Below are 24539 nucleotides of genomic sequence, written 5' to 3'. Positions count from 1 at the left end.
TTATTTCCTCCAATTTCAACCTTCTGCAAAACGTATAATTAGCCCGACAAATTGAATTGAATTAAATTACAAGTATGTATGTACTGAAATCTGTGTTAAATGCGAATTGTTCATGCAAACATTTGTTGTGGATTATGAAACGAAACGAAATAAAACCTAACGAAACGAAACGATGTGCAAAATGGAAATATTTTAATGGCGAAATACGCAAAATTTTTGCGTTTATATCATATGGCATACGATATAACAACAATATCTACTACAACTACAACCGCTACCACAACTACAACTGCTACTACACAACCAATGCGAAATCGACTAAATTAAAAACCAACAACAATTTATGCAAATATGTATGTTCCTATGATACATGTACATATGTATGCGTGAAATGTCAACACAGATTTGCCAGATTTTGACTATGAGACAGCGATTTATTATGGCGATTCAAATGTTAATATTGGCGAGCCATTCTCAATCACATGCATAGTCCCCTTGGCCGATCCCATATTTTGGCTCAAAGATGGCGAGCCAATAACGCGGCACAATCTGCGACACGGACGCGATGAGCACTCGTACACGCTGTCGGAGAGTGCCATTGAGGGTGAGTATCCAAACAGTGGGTGTTTTTAGCTAAAAGCAAGCATTTTCGTATACGAAATTCTAGTAAAAAAAAAAAAAAAAACAAAAAAAAAATAGATGTAGACCAAAAAGCGTCGTGCTTTTAAAAAATTAATAATATGCTTTTAGCGAGCAGTTTGTATTTGTTGCTCAGGTGATAAACGCTTTTTTTTGTAGATTAGCAAGGTAATGAGTAACGAAAAGAAAGAAAAGAGTGCTAGAAAAAAGTGTTTTTGCGTTGAATGGCTTTAACCTGTGTGGTTTGAATATCCCAAAGGTGAATCAAAAAATAGCTAAAAGGTTGTAAAAGACTTCAATTGTACTAAACTAAGTTACAAAAAAAAATAAATAAAGAAAAATTCAAAAAATCCATTTCACTAAACTGATCGCTTATGCCATCTCTTGCTGCAAAGTTAAGCTACGGTCGTCTTAGAAAGCGGTGGCCTCACAGACGGCAGTTTGGAGAAGTTAGCAATAAAAATATATGTTTTTTGCATACTTTTCTTCCTTTCAGAAAATAAACGAATACGTTTTGCAGTAATTTTCTAAGGGTTTTCTAAACAAAAAATTGTTATTTTTTTTTTTGTTTGAAGGTTGATTTGTGTATTAACGTAAATGGCGTGAAGTCCGTAAAGAACCTCGTTGAAGTAACTTGACTGCCGCCAATATACAATGCACAATCTCCTAATTTTAGTCCCTCTTTTCGTATTTTCCAATGTTTTTGATTAACCTCGTCGAGTCTTTTGAAAAAATCGGTTCCTGCATCCTATAGTTCTTAATGCAGCTTTTATAGCACCTTGGAGAAATATACGAGATTTAAGACTATTTGGCAGAGTCCAGTTAAGAGTTCGTTTCTAACCCTTATAGGTAAATCATGCTATGGTTAATTTTTATTTAAAAAGTTTTCAGTATACCTTTAAAAGTGTTCCATTACAACATACTTTTTAAAAATTCCATAATTTATTCTCCATTAAAATATCTGTATGAGAAGAATCTTTATAGATTACACAACAACAGTTCTCATGATACTAAATTTACAAGAAAACGGTTTAAAGAATATTTTTTGTGTACAAATTATTTGCTTCATTATTCTCTCCAAAAGCTACCAACTATAAAAAAACACCAACTGTGATCTTCAATTTTTCACCAAATTTTTTTACCTTAAATTTCTTGTTTTCTTGATATTAGAAATACAAGGTATAAAATTACGAGAATACATTTTTTTTTCTTCATTCCGACGTTCTTTATCTACGGTAGTTCTTTCAGAGCAACATCTGTGAAAGTGAAGAATAGAGGGTCACTTTATCTTTTAGGGACCGTACTTCTGGTGTGATGTCTTCAGCTCTCAACTGCCCATGCCAATTTGTAAGCGTAACTCATTTTCTGAATGAATTTGATTTGAGCAACGATTCGCTTCAAATAATTCGTTTCGTTCATCAATCCATTTAAATATTTTCGAAAGTTAAGAGATGCCCTAAGATCTCTATTTTTTCCATTCGTTTCGTTCATTAATCCATTCAAAGAATGTCAAATATTGAGAAGCAGAATACTAAAATGATATGCACTTACACACCTATTTAAGAATATATTCTCATTCCAAACCCATTCGTTATAAGTCTCGCATTTGATTCATTCCGACCAGTTACTTTTTGATTCACCTGGCACACCTTTTCGTTTCTTACTTTCTTTCTTACTTACTTAACTGAAATATATTACAGAGTGGTTTTTCCATTGAATCCAACTTAGTTTTATAGCCAAATTTTTCTTTTAATTTAACCAGTTCTAGTCTCCTTACCCTGAATTTCGTTGTATTTATTTTTTAAAAGTTAGGTTTAGTTTGATAACAAATAGTTTTTGTCATTACTTTAATAAAAAAAATAAAAAATTAATAAAAAAATTAAAGAAAAAAAAACCAAATAAGCAAAAACTAGTAGAACAAAATCTCAACAACAAAACCAAAACTTTCTCTAAAACTCCAACTTTCCACTCTCAAGGTGAGAAACACAAAATCGAGGCACATCTTAACGTGCGTCACGCGCTTAAAGTGCACGAGGGTCAGTATAAGTGCAACAACTTGCACACAAGTTACCACATGTTGCACGTACGCAGTGCCAATGAGGCGCCTCAACATCCACAAACATACTCTCCATTTGTCGTGACAGCGGGTGGCGTCGGCGGCGGTGACGGTGACGCTGGTGGACATCTTTCAACATTCTCGGCGTACGAAACTATACACGATCTGACGCCCAGTTCGGTGGATGATCTTTTCACAGGAATGTGGGACACGGACGTGAATGTGGGCGTTTCGCCGGCTATGTCACTGCCAACACTAACGACAACAACAACAGCAAGCACCACACATCGGCGACAACATCATCACCATCATCAGCAACAATTGCCACAAATGCCACAATTCAAAGCAACAAATCTGGATGAGCAGCACAAGTTGATTTATATAAACGCCACAAATTTCGATGGTAAACCGTCATTAACTCTGCCAGATAGCAGCAGTGACGGCGGCAGTAGTGTTGGTAGTGAATTGGACACACGGTTAAACAATTTTGAATATATGATGCCAAAAAAGCATGGCGAAATAACAACAACGTCCAATCGCGGTAACAGCGGTGGTGGTGGTGGTATTGGTGGCGCTAAATATCCACCTATGCCAAATTTCCCACCGCCACGCTTGACAGTAGCGCCCCCACCGCATCGTAATACGGATCATCACTACCACGGGATCACTGCCAGCAACAGTAATAGCAATAACAATCCCTTCACGACGCACGGCTATCAACTGACCGAAACACAATCCACATTTCCGCTGCAAACGGCCTCGTCAAACTACCAGCAGCCTACACAAATGTTCACGCCACAACAAATTGGTGTACAAACAATGCCGCCAATTGATAACTACCGCCAGCAAATATATCAGCATCAGCCCAATCAACAGCAAACTTATCCACCGCATCAGTTTATGAATCCGAATTTGAGCCAACAGAATCAGCGAAAACAGCAGCAGCAGCGGCAGCCAGTGTTTCCAAGTGTTACCGCAGTTTCGGTGGGCGGCACTATGGTGTTACCCACATCTCTGTCACCACAACCCACTCCCACGGCACAAATGCCAATCCGCAAGGGTGAGCCTAAACCTTTTAGCTTTTATCGCTAAAGAATAAATACAAAAAAGAAAAATCGAAATAAAAAAGAATAAATGAAACTCAGTTAGTCCGAACGCATCAACGCATTTCAGTCTCAGTCTTCACTCACTTTCACAATTGTCACCAAAAGCCCCCCAACACTAACCAATACCATCTTACCGTCCATTGCTCAGTGACCATGGATACGAATTTGAAGTTGGTTCTCATCTCTCCTTATCACTTAAACGTTGTTTATTTGAATATTTTTTTCTATTTCCATTTCAGATTTTTAATATTTGTTGTTATTTTATACTTGAATATGTTTTCTACTGCGTTTGATTTTTTTCTCGTTCAATATTGCTCGTGCTTTTCTCTCTTTCCTAATCTCATTAAATGGCAAACTTACTCTTGCTGAATATCACTATTGTTTTCAAACTTGGTGATGTTTACATATTTTAAGCAAAAAACTTTATGTGTGATTTTTACCGTTTGTTATTACTAATTATTATTACATATCTATGCATAATAGCTTTAAAATTGCGGAACTAAAACTTTTATACAGCTTTAGCTTCAAAAATAAACTAAAAAACTAATAATTTATTAAAGCATTAAAGTTACCGTTAAGACAAATATATTTCTAAAAAAAGAGGAAAAAAAATTCACCTATATAATTTTTTTTTTAATTTTCAATGTGGAATAAAATGGAATAGTAGAATAAAAACGGAGACTGGAACTTCGATCTTCTGCGCCCTCTACTCACAAAAATACCTCATCGAAACCCAGGATGGAGCTGGGTTGCAGAGCGCATGTGCTGCTCTATCGGTTTACTCCATCTTCTCGCGTTCGAGATATAGGTGTGTTGTTTCCGGGGATTGTTGGATCACATCCCGAGCCTGCAAGCATTCTCAGTTGGTCCTTAGGGAGGTTTATGAGATATTTAAGTCCCTTTTAATTATATCATCCCCGTAAGGATTTAGTGTGTCGTAGCCTTATAGTTAGGTGCCAGCTTAGATCTCGCAGATGGTATGTTGTTGAATGACCAGAAAGAGCCAAATTCCTTTTAGTTTCGTGGGTGCCACTACTTCGGTCCCAGGTATGCCCCGGGACCAATATAAGCCGTATGTGATTGCGCATCCCTAATAGATTTAAATTCATTACACACGCAAGGGCTAATGAGGATTTCAGATTAAAAGGATGGCATATCGGAGGTTTTTTCCTAAATCGGCCTCTGCGCACAGACTGATGGCATACACTTTCACTTGGAAGCCACCCATCGGCGCAGACAGCTTTCTTCTGAAGCCACATACCCAGCACCCAGTTTAGTGTGCACTCTTCGAGTTTTCTTTCAAGAACAGGGGTATCCAGTTTGCTTTATTTTTCAGTTTAATCTAGATCCTCGGTTAAAAGTGTATGATCTTAGTGATATTATCTCTGGGGACTAAAACAAGTGGGAGCTGTAAGTTCAATGATCACACTAGCCGTGGTGGCCTATTCGTGATGAGCATTCAGTTAGTCCACGGCCCCATGATCATTATGCTTCCATCAAATATTAAATGATATAAACAGCTGTTTCTAGTAGCGGTCGCCCCCTCAGCAGTGGGATCAGAGAGTGAGAGTATTTCTGCATTGAAAAAAGTTTCTCATAAAACCCATGTTACTTTCGGAGGTGGCATGGGACTTTAGGCCCCTCCGCTTTTGGAACAACATTAATACGAGTAACACAAATTAGAGGAGGAGCTCAGCCAGAAACACAGCAAAGGATGAACGCGCCTATATATATGTATACCCAAATAAATATATTGGTATATACTCGTTGCGTTATCCCTTTTAACCCTCTAATGTGTGAAGCTAAACTTCTGCAATTTATTAGCCCATATGTATTCTCTGGGTGAGAAAAGCGCGAACCTGAAGTCGGTTCTGTGATATTCATCATAGCTTATACGTGTGGATGCCTGTGTGCGTACAGCTAACCCACAAATTTATTTTTTAAACTACTAACCCATAATTAATTATCGTAATTTTGAGTTTTATTGAAGCTATGAAAGAATTATGCACTTCGATACGACTATCAGAAATATATCGTTTTTACAGAAATAACTTATTTTTTAGGAAAGCCCAGAAAAGAGTAAGCTCCATTTCTTCATGTGCTATTTCAAAAACCTGTTGGCCCCAGTACACTGGACCGAGGACTCGGAAAGTCCTGGAGACTCTACGCCATTCAATTTCCAAACTCATAGCCGTGCTTACTGGTCATTGGACAATCGGCACATACGCGGAAAAGCAAGGTTTACCATTTAACACCGATTGTAGAAGCTGTAGAGACCTTTCAGAGAGGAGACTGTTGAACCCTTTCTCTGTAAATGCCCGGGTTTGGCAGCTAGACGATTAAGGCCACTGGCTCCTGATCCTTTCTTCGACAGCCTGGATCAGTGCGCCAACCTTAATCCCATAAATCTTCTCCTTTACAACAACAGTTCTGGATGGCTGTAAATATTTGCTTGTTGGGATAATGATATCAAAACTGCGCTTTAGTGTTACTTGGGGAGTGCCAGAGTGGTACTTCAACCATTTCATCTACGTACCTACAGAAATAATTCTCTTGGTAAATACCAGAAATTTCTGTAAATCCTAAAATTTTACCGATAATAATTTTGAAATTTTCTGCCGTATTTTAGCAAACTCATATCGTTTTGTTGGTAGAAATTTGTTTGAGTGATCCTAACATCAATGGACTTGGAAAAAAAACATTAGTAAATTGAAAATAAGTGGCTTTAAACATGTTTACCCTCAACCAGCCTTGTGCATTAGAGGGTTAAACGTATTTGGCAGTCAAACAACTGCAGCGTATCATCGAATTTTTTTTTTAGTCAAATGAGAGGCCATGGAAGAGCAATAAAGAGACACAATTTTAATAAGACTTTTGAGTTTCTATAAAATAATACAACAAAACTCGTGTAATTTTTATTTGAAAATTATACAATAAAAACAAAAAAAAAACGCATGCATGTACATATGTGTATATTATATTTCCTTACGTACAACTTTCGCCGCTAATCATATAATTTGTGCCGTTAAAATACAAATAAAGAACGCATACTGTGCATAGCAAATCCGCTAACCAAAAGAAGAAAAAGAAAATAATTTTTATTTATCAACCGCATTTAACGCGCAAAGTTTGATATAAAGTGCTTCAAGTATTTAAATATTATGCCTTTCTTTCTTTCTACACATTTATTAGTTAATGCTATCAATTGAATGATTAATTGCATATTAATACACAGCTTTACGAGCGCTGATTCATCAAAAACAAAAACAAACTTTGTTCTAAGCTTTTTTTCCTTTTTTCCGTACTTTTGCCATAACTAAAAACATTAGGAGGAGTGCGAGGCTTATAAATAACAAATATTTTCAAAAATTATATGATTTCAGTCCAAGTTTGAATTGTAAAAGAGTCTTTAAAATTCTGCGCTGCTCTCATCTATTGTGTACTTTCGCAAATCTACACTCACACACACATGCATACATATCGTTTATTCGTCAACTTATTCAATAAAACTCAAAAGTGATATCATCATCACCGTCACCACTATGACATAATGTGTACATACAACAACAACATGAATGCTTATTCTATTACATATCGTCCCCTTAGTATTAAAATAGCCTATAAATTTTTTGATGTTTTGAGAAAATGAATTTCAAACTTTTTGTCGAAAGTAGCTCTCACTCAAATCTCGTTATGTCTGTAAATATTTATTATTTTTTGACTGGCGTTTTGACCCACTTTGTGGAACTAGAATTTGACAAAATTTTGACCACATATAAAGTCGACGATGGAGAATGCAAAAATTCAATAAAAAAATAATAGCCTAAGAGCACATAGGCTATTGTTATACTAAGGGGACGATATGTACCTACGTATAATAGCGCCCAAAAAGCCGATATATGCATACATACTATATATGTATGTATGTGTGTGTGTAACACATAGCGCGCTGATTCATATGCAAGCGGCTAGCTAGCAAGTTAATTTGTATCAATGAACAAGTGTGAATTTCTGTATCATCACCCGAAAATGCTTTAACGTTTTTTTTTTTTGTTTTCTCAAATTTTACGCCAATTTGGCTCTCATACACACAAACATGAAGTTTGCACACACGCTTACCACCCACCTACCTACATATGCACACATGAACTTATTTATTACGATAAAAGTTTCCTATTAACTTTTCTTTAGCATACATACTTTATTTTATTGCCATAGTATATCTACATACATACATGCATACATACATACATATATGTACATATAGTGTATTTCTTTTTTTTATTATAATATATTTTTCCAAGACTATGTGTAAAATAATATGTCTTTGAATAGCTTATATGTATGTACTATTGTATTTTTGTTCTCTTGCTAGTGCGATTTAATTTATATTCATATTTTTTTTTCTATTTTTTCTTTTACAATAATTTATCTATTTATTTTTTAAGTGAAGAGTGTATTATTTTTAGTTTATTTTTAAAACCATCATTACCTTGTCTTATTGAAAATGAAAAGTGAAAATTTAAGCACAACATTAAATTCATTTACCATCAATGAGTTAATGTCGATGTATTTATTGATATCTAATGGAATACAATGATTTATTTTTGTAGTGCCTTTAGATACCCATATGCTTGTATAGATATAATATTAATTTTGTATATGAATAATTTTTTGCAGATACTGACTTTTTGGTGCCAAACTATGATAATGCAGAACATCAGTTAAAAGTATTTGAAATCAGATCACCCCTAGTACTTAGCTGTAACATAACCAAAGGTGATGGTGCCGTACTCAAATGGTGAGTAAAATGTTTACAATATTTTTACAATTATTCGGCCTGGTACAACCAGAAGGAAGGTTCAGAGGCTTAGAAATGGATTTGGATGAGGTATTGTGATGAGTAAGTAGAGGGCACAAACGATTTTTAGGTGGCAATGCAAACCTCAAATTATTCTATTTGATTTCCTTACAATTATTACAATATCACACAAGTGCTGAAAAGTCCGGGCCTAACAAAGAAAACTCGTTTTTTTTTTGTGAATTTGGGAGCAATTCGAAGTTCAATTAAGGGGGAGGTCTAAAAATTGCATCTCTTTGCGATTTTTTTTTAAGGAAAAAACTAATTTAGCACTGCAAAGTTTTTTCTATCTTTTAATGAACATTTAAGAAGTATAAAAAATTTTTGTACTGGTTAAAATAAGTTGAAAAAAATGTTTAACATAGAAATTAGTAGAGCGCTGCAACGCTGGAGTTTCCAACTGGCGTACAAGATAGTAATTATTATCTAAAGCAAAAAATTCAAATGGATTTCTAATTATCATGATTTTTTATTCTAGATGAACTAAGAAAACTGAGAGAAATTCCAAAATTTCAACTTTTTGGAGGTTTTAAAGAAAAAAATGCCTTTCTATAAAAAAAAAATTCACTTCAACTTGGTATAAAAATCTTGAAATTTTTTTTATCCATTTTCTTAGTTCAAGTAGAAGAGAATTTAATACTGAAGGGAACAACCTATGATTCATTTCAAAAGGTTCATTGGTTTTTTTCATTCATGTACGCCAATTCAAAGAAATCATAAAAATGAAAAGTCGAGAAAAGAAGATAAAGTTTGTACTATAGCTGTCCGGTCACAGCGTAACTACCTAACGCTCGTCTACCTTTGGCTTTGTATCTACGGAAATATTGAGAATTAGGCTCTGTAACTTTGTGTGAATATTCTGAAAAAAAATTGATTTTTTTGACCTTATAAACCAGGCTACCCCCTTAATGTAGCAATTGCTCAGAATCATCAACACGTTCTGGTTTTTTGTCTACAGTGAGCAAACGCGGCATCCACTTGAAACAGAGCTTTCTCCTAGTTACATGATCATGCCATATAAAGCCAATACCTTCTTTTAATATCTTTACGATGTCAGCTAACTCACGCAACTTCACTTTTCGATCATTCAAAACGATTTAGTGAAATGTTTCGTTGTACTCTGGTTTTACCGCCTCAATTGGACGTCCACTGCATTGTGCATCATCTATACAACCACGTTTGAATCAACAAACCATAGGTTCATTGTTGTTTCTCATGGAGTGGTGTCCCCATAACACTTTTTAAGCCATTGCTTCTTTTAAACGGTATTTTTTCTCATCAAGAAGCAGTGTAAAATTAAAACACGAAATTAGTTTTGATCCAATGTTTTGAAAGTAACAAAAGCAGCGTCACTCTTAGCACAATAACTCACGAACTAAGGAAGAGAATATCATGAAATTTTAACAGCTGTCTTTTTAAGGTTAGTACTAACTGAAAAAGAGGTGAATGCAATAAAACTAGTGCCATCTATGTGTTAGGTCCAGCACTTTTCAGGACATGTGTTAAAATATGTGGGGTAGAAACTCCAACTCTACTATCTACCTGTAAAAAGCGAAGAAAGATGATAACTACTTGTTGAAAGACGACAAAATGTTGTGCAACGACGAAGCAAAGAAGTGTAAGAAAACGGCGAAAGAGTTAACCTGCAATTAGTAGGGCCATACCTTAGCCATAACCGTAATCATAGCAATCAATTGTTCTGATTAAACATATGGACATCCTGTAAGCGATTGTAGGTGCCGCACCATAACGCCATAACTATAACCTTAGCCATATGCATTTTTGAATTTGAATTTTGGTTTTGGTTTTTTCCGTAACCGTAAGCAGTTGTGAAATACTTGGCATTTGTTTGCGATAAAAATTTGAATATTAACAATGTGAGACGAGAAATTGATTGACTTAATGGAAAATTATCCGTGTTTTATGACAAAATGCAAATGTTGTCATTAATTCTACTTCAATATCAGCTGATTACGGTCATGGCATGACTAATCGACACATGCTGTAATGTTGCGGCTATGGTTATGGTTACGGCTATGGTGTTATGGCACCACTAATTGCAGCTTTAAGACGACGACAGCGGTAAAGACGCTAAAGCGGTTAAGACGTAATTGTAGGTTTCCATAGGTTTCCGAGATATTTTAATGTAAAAGTTCAAAGAACGCGCTTTTGGCCTATAGTATTTAGTAATACGTCTCTTTGTACCGCGTTTATTCGATATTTTAAGAGTTTAGGGCGGCAGCCTTTAATGATTGAAATGCAAGCAATTATAAATATTTACCGTATGAAACTTCTTTTAAAGTTCCCCTTTTAAAATTTTTCCCAACAACCTAAAATTCTCAATTCTTAAAAAACCAATTTTGGCATCATAACTTCACGCGCTGAACAGTTTATAACTTGATTATTTTTTTATAAATGTTAAGTTTTACATGGTTGTGGAATGGAGATTTTTTGTATGTTTGAAAGAAAACAGGTTTTGTAAGCACCTTGTAAATATGAAACTAACAGTAATTTTTATTTTTATTTTAACTTGTTAACTTCGATAACAATTTTTGCCAAAATTTTATATTAAAAGAAAATATTTTCTTTTATTCATTATTCCGAAATACCGTTTGATTCTCGTTCCCTCTACAGTCAGTTTTATTTATGTTACGGGAACGACCTGATTGTGTATACGACCAAGAACTCTCACTTTAGTAGCATTCCCCAAACATTTAGGAGGTCAAAAGCATAGAAGGATGTTACGACACGCCTTTAATCGAGTTCTCTACACCTTTTGTTGAACTTTCTTTGGCTAGAGCTCGACCACACCGAAATATTCGAGTTGTGGTTCCAACAACACGTCGCTGCGTACCACACAACTAGCCTCGAAGTTGTGAACAAGGCGAATCTATTAAAGGTGGAAGCAGTAGGCCAGCTTATTTGTCTTTTCTTACTTTAATGAACTCGCCTTGGTTGTGCAGGAGGAATTTGCCGACTGGGTTATCTTAGTCATTATTCAATTAGTCACCGCCGCCCTCAAGCGACTGAATACCTCTCAATTTCTTTCTCTCTGGCTATTTCAAGTCTTTTGTCTACACTAACAAGCCAATCACTTTGGACGAGAACGTGGCTAACACGCTATAACCACACATATTTGATCATGTCATCAAAAATTTTGAAACAGTGCCAGCGAAATATAGGTGGCTATTTGATAAATTCAATGAACGTCGCTTCAAGGTATAGTCGAAATTAATTTGATATCACCATCATTGTTGTGATGTGTTGTGGCACATCGTTCTTATCAGCCACCCTACATTCACCTTTCTTACATTCAGCTATTACCAAATAGCAAAGTTAAGCAACCAATAATTTTCTGTAATTAAAACAACTCACATTTTATGTCTCTACAAATTTTATCGAAATTATAATTTTTTTTGTACATTTACACAATTTTCACAAAATATGTTAATATGTATGTATATAAAAGGAAGCATACATATTAAGCTACTTACATCAAAATATACGAATTCAAATTAGTCATTATAAATCGTACCGATTTCCTAGTATAGCTTAGCGGCGACGACGACGTCGGGAGCCACGACGTGAGTTGCGTCGTCTGCGGCTGCGACTTCGTCGCCTACCACCGCGATCTTCCAACTCGCCATTATCCTTGTAATTTTTATCTTCAGGTTCGCTGTCCATAATGTCCAAGTCAACAGGTGCGGCATAGTATTTTCGGTTAGAGCGTTGTATATAGCCATAGCGCACGCCCCCATTTAATGTCTCTTCCACTGATTCTTTCACATCATTGGGATGCACCTGGAAAAAAATAAAATTCCGTTTGAATACCTTTCAATATAGTACCATTCTGTATTAAACAAAAACAAGTTACTTACACCAGCCGTATCTGCGATGTGAGTTACGATTTTCATAACTGTTGCGGGCTCGTCCAGATTCTGCAACGCTTGTAAAATTAATTGTCCATTTTGGTTGGCCATTGATTATGCACTTCCAAACTTTCCTTTCGATTACAATGCCTTGTCCACCCGCACGCTAGCTAACGGGTCAATAGATTTGTAAAATTTTTGTTTATGACAAAAGAAAAAATCGTTTCGCACACGACGAATTTTTTAGTTAAATGAAAGTTTTCTGAAGTTTAATGAAAAATGTTTTATAGCTTACTCGATTTCAGTTTGAAGACTTATACCAGGACTTAATAAACAAGTAATAGTAAACAGTTGCATGTAGAGTGGATGGCGCATTCTCAACAATAGAATAAAAATGTAGTTACAAATGTCTATAATTTTTACTAAATTTAAGATTAACTTAGCCCATTGTAATTTCAAAGAGAATTATAAGAGGATTTTTCGGACTTTTTGAAATAATGGTACGCGATTTTGGTCCATATTTGAGGTTATATTTATATAGGAAAAATCATACGCAGAATCTAAAAGTATAAGTCTTCTTCTTTCGAATGCCGTTGAGTATACGCCAATATTTTTCTTCTCGCTGAGTTGAAAGACATCAACATTTTCAAATTAAAAACTTCTCAGTACTCAAATACCATCTCTGGACCACGCCAACATGAAACAGTCGAACAGTCGGCGAAAAATAGATATTGGAGGAAGTTCAGCGGCACACGAAAAAAAAGACTTATATGTTACTTTTGGTTTTTCTAAAAAACAAAAAAAAAATTGTGATGCTACATAACCTCAAATATAGTCCGAAATATCGCTTTTTGCACTTCTTTGTTAAAAAATCTCGGAAACCTGAGCCATTAGAGCAAGTATGGATTTAAATTTAGCATCCCGAAAACCTTTAGAAAAGTGCCCTCCAGTTTTAGTAAAATTCTGGTTGGCTTGTCCGGTATTTTTGAACAGACTTTGATTTTTTTTTAATGAATAAATTACTCTACATTTCAAAGATATTTAATACTATTTATTCATTTTTGAGCGCATAGAATTTTTTTTGGTTTGTTGAATTTTTGAAAATGAAAATTGCTAGTCCATTATGCGGGAGTCACAACTTGACTTATCAACAGCCTGAATTAATATGAAATGAAAGAGAAAGTTCTGCAACTTACAATCATAAATAAATAATTACCTCAAAAATTAAGAATAGAAAAATCACAAAATGAAAGACAATATCGAAATTATTGCATTTATGACTAAAATTCTTATATATTTTCTTATATTTTTGACAAATTTTTAAAACAAGCCAGAACACAAGATCAACAAAAAGACATTTTACACACAAAGCATAACAAAAGACATTTTAAAAATTGTTTATACTTTTGACCAAAATTTTCAAAAGTTCTTGCTTTGAAACAATTGTTGACAGAAAAGTTGGCTTGAGGAAGCAAAATGAATAAGAGATTTGCTTTTTGACCCAACTTTGGTTCTGCTTTGAAAAAAAAAAAGATTAAAAAAAATTTCAAACCAAGTTCTTTCTCTAGAAAATACTGAAATGTTCAAAATTTCAACGAAATTGATAAATTTTTTTTGAATTATCGTACTCGTCGGTTCGAAACACCTACTATGAATGTTGCTGCTTGTGGGGAAAAGTGGTTGACAACTAAAATCAACTTTTAGAAAAAAAAAAACGCGTTTGAAAATGGTTTCATAACTTCTGAATATTTGAATGAAATGAAATGCCAGCACTTGTTTTTGCCTTAAAATAATACAGGGTGGGTCAAATAAGACCTACTAATGTATACCAAATAAGACTTAGCAGTATGCGCAGTTGCTCCATCTTGTGAAACCACAAATTAGGATACTGTACCACCATTGGCCGCAAAACGTTTTCAATCAATGTAAGAAGCTCCTGAAATCGATTCCAGCGTTTCATCCTCATTTTCGAAGAAATATGGACCGCTAACTCTAGTGGCCATAACACCGCACCAACTGATGTTGGTGTGTTGCCCTTGGATTTTCAGAGCCCCACAATCTTCAGTTTTGTTTGTTGACATAACCATTTAAATGGAAATGCGCTTCATCCGACATCAAAACATTATTTAAAAAATCAATTTGTGTGGCTAATTGTGTAAAACGAATAGCGTATTGTAGCCGTGGTTGGTGGTTCCATAATAAATTTCCAACAATTCAATTATAACCTACAAAAAGAGAAAAATAAATATGTCAAAAAATAAAAAAGTTATTTGTGCTTAACATTAGTAGGACTTATTTGGCCCACCCTGTACATATTTTCGTAAAAAAAAACTTTCGAATTTTTTTTTTTTTTTAAGCAATTGAGAAAGAAGCAATTTCACTTGGGGCTGATGGCATTGAATTTTTAGTGTCTTAAACAATAAGAAACCGCCAAACCATCCCAGTTGCGGTCATAAATTTAATTTTGAGAAAAATTCAATGATTTTAATAACTTACCAATGCCGTGTAATAATCCTTCGATAACCTCGCAAAACACATTTTCTTTTCGAGTAGTTCCTCTTAACGTGATCGAGCAGCTTTTTTGTCGCTCACAGTTCATCGAACTTATTTATATTATACTTTTTCATATTTTTACTGGTGCTCGAACGCAAAGTATAGAAGCGTCGGGCTTATAGAATATCACTTGAGGAATACTTTGAACAAGATTATAAAAATTTACTGGACTGGCATATTCTTAACCCTCTAGCTCCCAGCGACTCTCATAGGTGACGTAAGTTGAAAAAAAAATTATACTTTAAGTTACCAAAGTTATTCTGGAGTAAGAAAGACGTTGGCTATACATACTACGTTTCTTTGTGTAATACTTAGTTTTTTAAAAAATAAAATATATGTTAAATTGCAATCAAAAAAAGGTATATTATGCATACAAAGAAATATTATTAGATATGTTAAGTCTTTTACACCACATTTTTTGATTGTTGTCAGCTGAAATAAATTTTATGGTTCTTCTTCTTTCTTTTTCTAGGGAGAAGAACGGTACGGATGTTGCGAAAGTCAAAGAACTTACAGGACGTTACAGAATAATTCAGGCCGAAAGAAAGTTCATAATTGACCGAACAGATATCTTCGATGATGGTCTCTACAGTTGTGTAGCCGATGATCAGAAGAAAGATATTAATGTAGTTGGTAAGTTTCTACGATGTTAATTATACTGCAAAGTACAAAAGTATCTAGCTTAGCATAATATAGCATAGCATGTCGACAATGGGTTTCGAACACGGACCTTACTGAACCACCCATAAACCCCTTCGGCCAGGTATTCATAATTTGAGCCGATTAAATTTCATTTGCCCGCATGGAGAGCTGTTTCTGCCACACCGCCATGCGGAATGATGTTAGCACCCACTTTCTATAGGGGCACTATCATAGTTAAAAATACAACAAATTCTAAACTATTGCTGAACGCTTGACCCAAAAAAAAATCTTAGTTTTGGCCCGGTTAGGAATACTATAAGGAACAAGCGGTAGCTCACGAAGTAGCTGTTCAGAAACGATGGTCTAGCGTTCTTAGGAGAGCCTAATATTTTAATACTAAAATTCAACATACGAGATATGAGTGCTAAATTATGAGCCATAATTCAGGACCTCTAAGGTACTTAGTCTATGAAAAGTATGGTTTAAATTTTTTATTTTATTTTTTAAGTGAAATACACTTTTTCTTTTCAAAATGGCCACTGTTACAAGGAAATCTTCTTCCCCGTAAGGAAAAAAATCACTAGGAGCCAGACCATGACGGTAGGGTGGAAGAAATATGTTTTAGAATTTTCTTCAAAATGGTTTTCTATGGCCAAAAATTTTCGTTTTTATAATGCCGCTGGAGTGACAGTCCTTGGCTGGATATAAATCCCGGTCGTTCCCGTAACTTAGAACCGGAATCGACTCGTGGTCCTTATTGTCACAGTGCGACTTAAGCGAGAGCCCTCTTCACATGCCTTCCTTGTTCTTATAGCCGTGCCCTTAAACCCTTAAAAACCGATGCCAATTATTCAAAATTGTATGAGTATTTCCTTTCCCTTTTTAACAAGGAATTTAATCATATCACGACCCTCCAAATTGCGAGTATTGCCAGTTTCCGTTGTCAATGGTGTTTTTACATATCGCACCCTAAATACAAAAGGGTCACAACTCAAAATGTACGTTCTGCTCAAATATAAACGAGACGTTATCAATAAAACGGTCCGCGGATGACATATGGCAAAAATAATTTTTTTGTTTTTTGGTAGGACTGTTATAAGCTTACATGGCAAATTTCAGCGTGATATGTCACATAGTTTGTTTTCTGTGCTACTGTAAACAAGTCAAGCTCGAGTGTGGCAAATTTTGAGCTGTGACCCTCTTGTATTTAGGGTGCGATATGTTATGTATCCATGATATATACCTACCCAAATAAAAGAAAAAAGTGTTATTTATAGTAATACAAGGAGAAGTCCAAAATAAACAAGACTAGCGTCATAGAAATGTTTTTGATGGCGCCATCTTTTTAATGAGTTAGTGCGTTGGAAGTTACATCCTTTGCTGACTTCCAGTGAAAGCTTGGTCACATCCGGTTCAGTGGAAGCGAAGTTACTGCGTCCAAAGTGACAGTATGTTTGTGTCATCGGTACAAAAATGAGCTTCGAACAAAGAGCTAATATTAAATTTAAAATCGGTAAAACGTTTACCGAGACATTTGTATAGATGAAGGAAGTTTATGGCGATGATTGTCTATCTCGTGCAAGAGTTCATGAGTGGTTTACACACTTCAGAGATGGTTGTGAGGACATAAACGACAATTAACATACGGGCCGCCCAAAATCAGTAATCGCCGAAAACTCCATCGAAATTGTTCGTAAATTTATTAAAAATGAACCTAAATCATTGTTGAAATTCATGGAATCGAGGTTGAATATCTCCAAAACATCGATTTATCGCATTTTAACCATCAATCACACACCGTATTCGCCTGATATGGCTCTCTGTGACTTCTACCTATTCGAAAAATTGCATTTGGCCATGAAAGGAAAACGTTTTGCGTACATACCGACATCCTGAAGAACATTCCAGTCAATGACTTGAAACACTCTTTCGAAAAACTTTTAGATCGCTCAAAACAGTGTATCAAGGCCAGAGGAGACTATTTTTAATTAATAAACTCGGAGTTATCGGATCGTTTTCTATCCTGTCGTTTCTATTTTAGCTCAGTCTTGTTTATTTTGGATTTCACCCTGCACAATTAAAATAATAAAAAAAAATAAAATATCTACTGATGTTTTTTTTTGCACCCTTAAAACTTCTTGGCATCCCTAGATCTTTCTGGAGGTCCACCAGGCTTTCAGTTGGTTTGGTGGCACTTCACTTCATCATAAAAGTTCTAGGCTGATTATAAATAACGCCAGCCCTTCGAGGCTATAATAATGTCAGTAGTTTTTGTAGTTTTTGCAATAAAAATTATCCAGAATGAAAATTCCAGCGAATTGTCATCTCTTCGTTCTCAAAGTGAAAATAGTCTCGCTGAACATCAGTACGCTCGTTTCCACGAGATGCCAATTTATGAATTCCATCCCTGAAGTGAGAATCTGAAGGTCTGCAAAAGACGCTTCTACAGCTATTATGACGTCATTATTTGATGAGAAAGGCTCTTCACGCATGCATTTTTTAGGTCTGGAAATAGGTGGAAGTGGCGAGGGGCCAAATCTGGTGAATACGGTGGATGCCCACAAATTTGGAACTTTATTCATGGATTTTAGTCATTGTCGAAATGTTCTTGTGACACGGTGCATTGTCCTGATAAAAAATAGTACTTTCTTTTGCAGATTGTGTATTTTCTCACGAATCGTTTCCTTTAGCTGGTCTAAAAGGTTGTAATAGTATTCAGAATTTATTATTTTACCAGTTTGTAAGTAATCCACAATCAACATCCCTTTCGCATCCCAAAAAACTAATGCTAACACCTTCTCGGCCGATTTCAAGACACGAACTTGTTTCGGGGCCGAAGAACTATGTTCACACCACTCTTTAACATCTTGTTATGATTTAGGATCATGGTGATATACCCAAGTCTCATCCATAGTTATGAATCGACACACAAAATCAACTTTATCCTTTTGAAAACGCTCAGAATGTTGTTAGCGAATGCGGCACCCATTGTGCATACAGCTTTCGAAAACCCTAAACTTCAGTAAAAATATTGCTTACACTGCCCAATGAGATGCCTGGATTGTATCTGTACGTCCTTGACGTGGATAGTTTTCAAGGCTTCTACTGTGCTAATTGTTGGCGAAAAGTCATACACTTTCAACATTCGTTCATGAATTTCCTTTGCTTTTAAGCCTTCTGGGACACGGCTTATAAACAAAGAATGGATTGACATATTGAAATGAAACTTCACATATTTTCATATGAAGAGTGTAGAAACATAAAAAGAATTTAGGCTAGTAGCAACGCCCGGCGCAGACACACTTTTTGGGTGGTCGGCTGAGCTGCTCCTCCTATTTGTGGTTTGTGTCTTGATGTTTTTCCACAAATGGAGGGACCTAGGGACCTCTTTCCAATGTTTCGGCCGGTATCTTACATATAAGTGCTTTAATGTTGTCTTCCAATGCGTTAATTGAAGCAGGCTTGTCTGAATAGACATGAGCTTTAACATAGCCACACAAAAAATAATCTATAGGCGTTATATCGCACGATCTGGATGGCCAATTGACAGGTCCCGAACGTGAAATAAAATGTTCACCGAACTCGCCTCTCAACAAGCCCATTGTTACGCGTGCTGTGTGGCATGTGGCACCGTCTTGCTGAAACCACATGTCATGCAAGTCAAGCTCTTGCATTTTGGGCAAAAAAAAGTTGGATATCATTTCACGGTAGCGCTCACCATTCACAGTTACGTTACGATTCGCAGCATCTTTGAAGAAGTACGATCCAATGATACCTCCAGCCCATAAACCGCACCGAACTGTGACCTTTTCTGGATACATTGGTAGCTCTTGCAATTCTTGTGGCTGATCTTCACTTCAAAATCGACAATTCTGCTTATTTACGTACCCATTGGTCCAAAAATGAGCTTCGTCGCTGAACACAATTTTTCGACTTTAAACTTTTTTAACAGAACAAGCATTTTTATAATAAAATTCAATGATTTGCAAGCGTTTTTCGTTTGTAAGACGATTCATGGTTAAATTATAGACCAAACTGAAGATGTTTGACAGTGAAACAAAACACGAAACGTGCGTCAGCTGTTTAAACCAACTTTATACGTAGTGGTAAAAAACATTTTGTTAATTAACCGAAATATCATGCACTGCATTTTTGACTCTAATTATGAATTGAGCTGTTTTAACATATAGAAAACAACACACACTGTTGAAATACAACGGTTTAATGAATAAAAAATAAATAATATGATTATGAATCGGTAGCCAATAAAATGTATTAAATGCTTTTTAATTATTTCTCACAGCTCGCGTTCTTGTACGAGTGCCTTCAAATACCGGTGTTGTTGAGGGTGAGAAATTGTCAATTCTCTGTACAACTGCTGGTACGGATCCGCAATTGTCTTGGAAGATTGGTAAGTCATGATTTTGTGTCTACACTTTCAATCAGCAATAACAACTATGTGCATTCATTTTATTGCAGGTAATTTAACAATCTCAAACAGCACAGGTCGTTATATGTTGAAACCCGATGATAATCATGTGAAAAACGCAATCTTGTCCGTTGAGAATATAAGCCTTGATGATAGAGGCGAGTATAAATGCATTGGTCGCAATGACGCCAATGAGTATGCTGACTACGCCGAGGCCAGTGACGTTTCATTTGTTCGCGTTAAGGGTGAGTCATGGATGTGGTGATATGTGCTTGATGTTATACAAAAAAACTGATGTTATACATTTATATTAATTAATAATTTATTTTTAAACACTTTGTAGGCAAACTCGCCGCCTTGTGGCCTTTCCTGGGTATCTGCGCCGAAGTTCTGATCCTCTGTGCGATCATTCTCATCTATGAAAAGCGACGCAACAAGAGTGAATTGGAAGAAAGCGACACAGATCCACAAGATCAGTAAGTTTTGTACAACAAAAACAACAACAACCACAGTTATACCAGCCACCATTAAAACAAACCATATACATACACGAGTATACTTGTAAACAAACATGTAGAACAGATTAGTGTTACAAAACCTGAAATAGAAAGTGTTGAAAAAAAACTATTACATGTAGAACAACAGACATTTAGTTGAGTAGTAATAATAATATAAAGTGTGCCACCCAATTTGATGCACGCATATTTGAAGTTTCCCTATTTTCATTTATATTAATATATTTTTTTTGAAAAATGAGGCAGAATCAAGGTAAAATGCGAAAACAAGTTATTGCTTAGCTGCCAAGTCTGCGTGCTGAAAATGAATGCCATTGCTAGCTGGCACACTTTATTACACTTTGGTTGAATGAAGAAAAACTCAGAATTCACAACGTAAACGACAGCAAACAAAAAAACCATACACGCATACACACACACACACAAACAATGCACAACTGTATAATTTATCAGTTGGAACACAAAACACCAAACGATCTTAAGTTTCTCCAAATCCAAGACATGCACCTGTACAGGCATACGCTGTATAAACATACAATAGTAATACAAAAAACAAAAGTAATACTAGGACACTCACACACACGTAGGACATGAAGCAAGACAAGTAAAATTCAGTTTGTCACAAAAGCAACAATTTTTCAGTTCTAATTCGTGCATTTCATGCGTTAATCGCTGAAACATTGCTAGCCACAAGTAATTAATAATGGCAAATTGCTAAAAAGTAATCGGTGTTTGTTCATCGATAGTTGATAAGGGTAAAGTTAAAGTTTTCTAATAGGGTTCTATTCTAACAGATACGTTTATTGATGGCAATTGAGGCGCATTCATTAAAGGTGGTGGCGCTAGACCAACAACAACATTTTGTACATTAGAATGTCACGTGAAAGTGAAAAACAAAGAAGCGATTTATTTGAGAATACAAAATTGAAAAAAAGGAACAATTTATTTGTGCTGTTGAAATTATTATTATTATTTATAGGGGATATATACAATATAACCCTAACTTAATTTGCACACTGGCTATTAGGGCCTTCGGTGCTGGTGTTGAAATTATTTTAAAATGTTCATAATAACTTTTGAATTTAAATTCATTACATGCGAATGCGAGTAATAGGTCCGTTACAATGGGTCCGTTGCGGCAACGAATTTGACTGACAAAATAGATTATATGTCTTTGAGTCGAAGGTGCCACATATTATATGTGGCGTGCCGACGCCATGCCGACTTTCATTGTGGCACTACGGTACGTTTGGCCATTGTGACAGTCCTATAATACGTTTCGTAATTCAATTTCGCGCTGACATTCGAATGTACACGACGAACGAAAAAAAAAAAAACAAATCAGCTGGTCTACTACCAACTGTAATAGATTCGCCTTGATTGCGACGCTAATCGGTTAGCTCTAAAAATATATAGTTACACTTTTTTTTGTGTGAAACGAATATAGGTGTATTTGCGTGCGTAAACTTAAAATAACATTAAAAAAAAAAAAAAAAACAACAAGACGTTGAGAAAAGTCCAAAACATTTAAAACATAATTTAATATGAAATTTAGCGAAAAGAAAAAAAATTAGTTAACAAATTGAAAACTGATTTACTTAAATGTAAATTATTTATAAATTTAAAATTATTTAATTTCCGCAATGCAAAAATTGCATGACGTTTTCAATTTTTTGTTTTTTTGTTTTTGCCGATAATTACAAAGAGAAAACAGTTAATAATAACATTTTAAGTTATTTAAAGTCTAAGTTAAAACTCGCGTTCGCGTCAAGTACTATGTGGCAACACTCTGCACACGAACACATCCGCAAACGGCGAAGTCGCAGTTAAACAAACATAACAAATACAAATACAACTATATATTTGCAATGGAAATGATACTTAATATGTTAACTATTTTCGTCACACTATACACAATTTATTATTTTAATTTTGGCCTGTTACGATACAACACTAGTGTGAAAAAACTCAATGACCACATCTTTAAACGTACATAGGACACACCTACACATACAAAAACAAATTAAAAAAAATAAAAATAAAAAATTAAATAACACACACACACACGAAATAAAAAATGCAATGCAAAAATTGTCCAAAAAATATATTATTGCTGTAATATTTATTTCTATATCGATTCGTTTAATGTCTTATTTACTTTTGTGCACTACTTTGCTGTAGAATCGTACATTTTTATTTTGTTAAATTGCAACTAGTGCATAGTTTGGTTTTTCTTTCTCTTCTGCTTTACACCGTATTTTTTATAATGTTTACAAAGTGCATACTTATATTTAAATACATCTGTATAGTTTTTGATTGTTCTTGTAATGCATTAGAAAATGTAGGAGGAAAGTAATGCGAAATAAAGTAATGAAAGTGTGTTAATTTTGTTTTAAGTACTTATTGCTTATTTTTAATCATGTTTACACTTTTTATGATTATGTTTTCCAAAGTAGGTACCACCTACCTACACACACATATGTAGTTGGTGTGAAAATGATGTACATATTTTTTTGCTGTATAAAACATATGCAACAAAAGCAATGAACTGTGGGAGGAGCACGCGCGCTAGAAATAGCAAAAGTAAAATAATGAAAAGATCTATGAATGGACCGTAGCACGTATGTGCCATTTAACTATTCTACGCTCCAGGTATTATGCAAAAGTAAAACAAAAAAAAAAAAAAACGAAATATTCTGTAACCTGCAGACAATCAAATGGCTTTACGTCATCGTGTTTGCGGCTGCATATCATGAAAAAATGTAGACGCTACCGAAATTAAATTTACCCTCAAGCGCTTGCGTGCATATGTTCGGCTAAATTTGCTATTTTGAACAATATTTAAGAGATAATACTTAATATGATAAAATCTTAAGCTATCCATAAATTATTAAGCTCAGTACGAGCTAGTGGCCTTAATTTTTTCTTTTTTTTTTTTCGTTATCTTAAATGTATTACTGCATGTTGTTGCATATGTTTTCCATGTACAACTAAAACAAGAAGAAAAGAAATCATATACTGGTTCGTGCTTTTGGATATTTTTCATGTTACACGTATTTTAAGTTTTGTATTTTCGATGCTTAAATAAAATACCAATAAACATTCTGAAACAGTAATGGCGGCAGTGTATGCTCAATTTCTTTATTATCGTTATTTCAATTTACGAGTCATCATGTAACCACCTTCTCATGTTTTTAGTCAGCAAGAAGTAGAACAAGAAGAGGAGGCAGGAACGGTGGAATATAGTAGAGCTTCTGAACAAGATGATGATGCAAGCAAAAATAGTAATACAAAAGAAAATAACGGAGATTAGGATCATAATGAGAGGAAAACCGATTTTTATAAAATGCATAAAACTGAAATGAAAACAAAAAAAAAATATATATATATACATACATATAATCACACTGAAAGTGATGACAATGATAATAAGAGCGCAAATGAAAATAAAGAATCAAATTCTTTTTGACGAACCTCAAAGTGGCGTTAATCTGGCTATTGAAGAAAGAAAAAAAAAAAACGAATGAAAGCAAGGCTAAAAATAAGCATAATTTTAATGAGCATAAAACTTAATACAATTCATTTCCACTTTTTATTATAATGAATATTTTGTTTTGATATACTATGTAGTATTACAAAAAATAATTATCTCGGCGCTGTTATGTACTCTACTTTGAGATTTTGTTTTGTAATTATTACTTTCTGTTTATTATTATCACCAATTTGTTTACTTTTTTATAAAAACTCTAAAACCTTATATCTACGGATCCGTTATGTTACCATACCATAGTTATACCATATTTTTTTCTCTTCAATTTAGCAAAGTTTTAAATTTAAAATAAAAAATGTCAATTTCAACTTGAATAATA

General features: G+C 34.8%; 2 protein-coding genes across 2 annotated transcripts; one reads left to right on the top strand and one right to left on the bottom strand.

The window, feature by feature from the left end:
* Nucleotides 1-390: 390 nt before the first annotated feature.
* Nucleotides 391-24233, top strand: LOC128864757 (uncharacterized; the record flags this gene model as incomplete). The annotated part of the gene is made up of 8 exons (XM_054104514.1): nucleotides 391-604; nucleotides 2616-3773; nucleotides 8482-8602; nucleotides 15557-15717; nucleotides 20030-20137; nucleotides 20206-20400; nucleotides 20499-20631; nucleotides 23869-24233. Coding segments are annotated over 8 exons (2205 nt in total), but the record flags the coding sequence as incomplete, so codon positions are not given.
* LOC128863385 (uncharacterized) lies at nucleotides 12039-12642 on the bottom strand. The gene is made up of 2 exons (XM_054102517.1): nucleotides 12541-12642; nucleotides 12039-12463 (listed from the first exon to the last, which is right to left on the bottom strand). The coding sequence occupies exons 1-2, from the start codon at nucleotides 12640-12642 to the stop codon at nucleotides 12215-12217; spliced, it is 351 nt and encodes a 116-aa protein (XP_053958492.1). The 3' UTR covers nucleotides 12039-12214.
* Nucleotides 24234-24539: the final 306 nt, after the last annotated feature.

Source organism: Anastrepha ludens, chromosome 5 (genome assembly GCF_028408465.1).
Source record: "Anastrepha ludens isolate Willacy chromosome 5, idAnaLude1.1, whole genome shotgun sequence".
Taxonomy (NCBI): domain Eukaryota; kingdom Metazoa; phylum Arthropoda; class Insecta; order Diptera; family Tephritidae; genus Anastrepha; species Anastrepha ludens.
This window is presented reverse-complemented; position numbering and strand designations above follow the sequence as displayed.

Excerpts from the sequence above, each read along its gene's own strand:
- LOC128863385 (XM_054102517.1), bottom strand. The coding sequence starts at position 12,642 with ATGGCCAACCAAAATGGACAATTAATTTTACAAGCGTTGCAGAATCTG. Across the intron at positions 12,464-12,540 it reads ACATCGCAGATACGGCTGGT|GTGCATCCCAATGATGTGAA; the intron begins GTAAGTAACTTG and ends ATTTTTTTCCAG.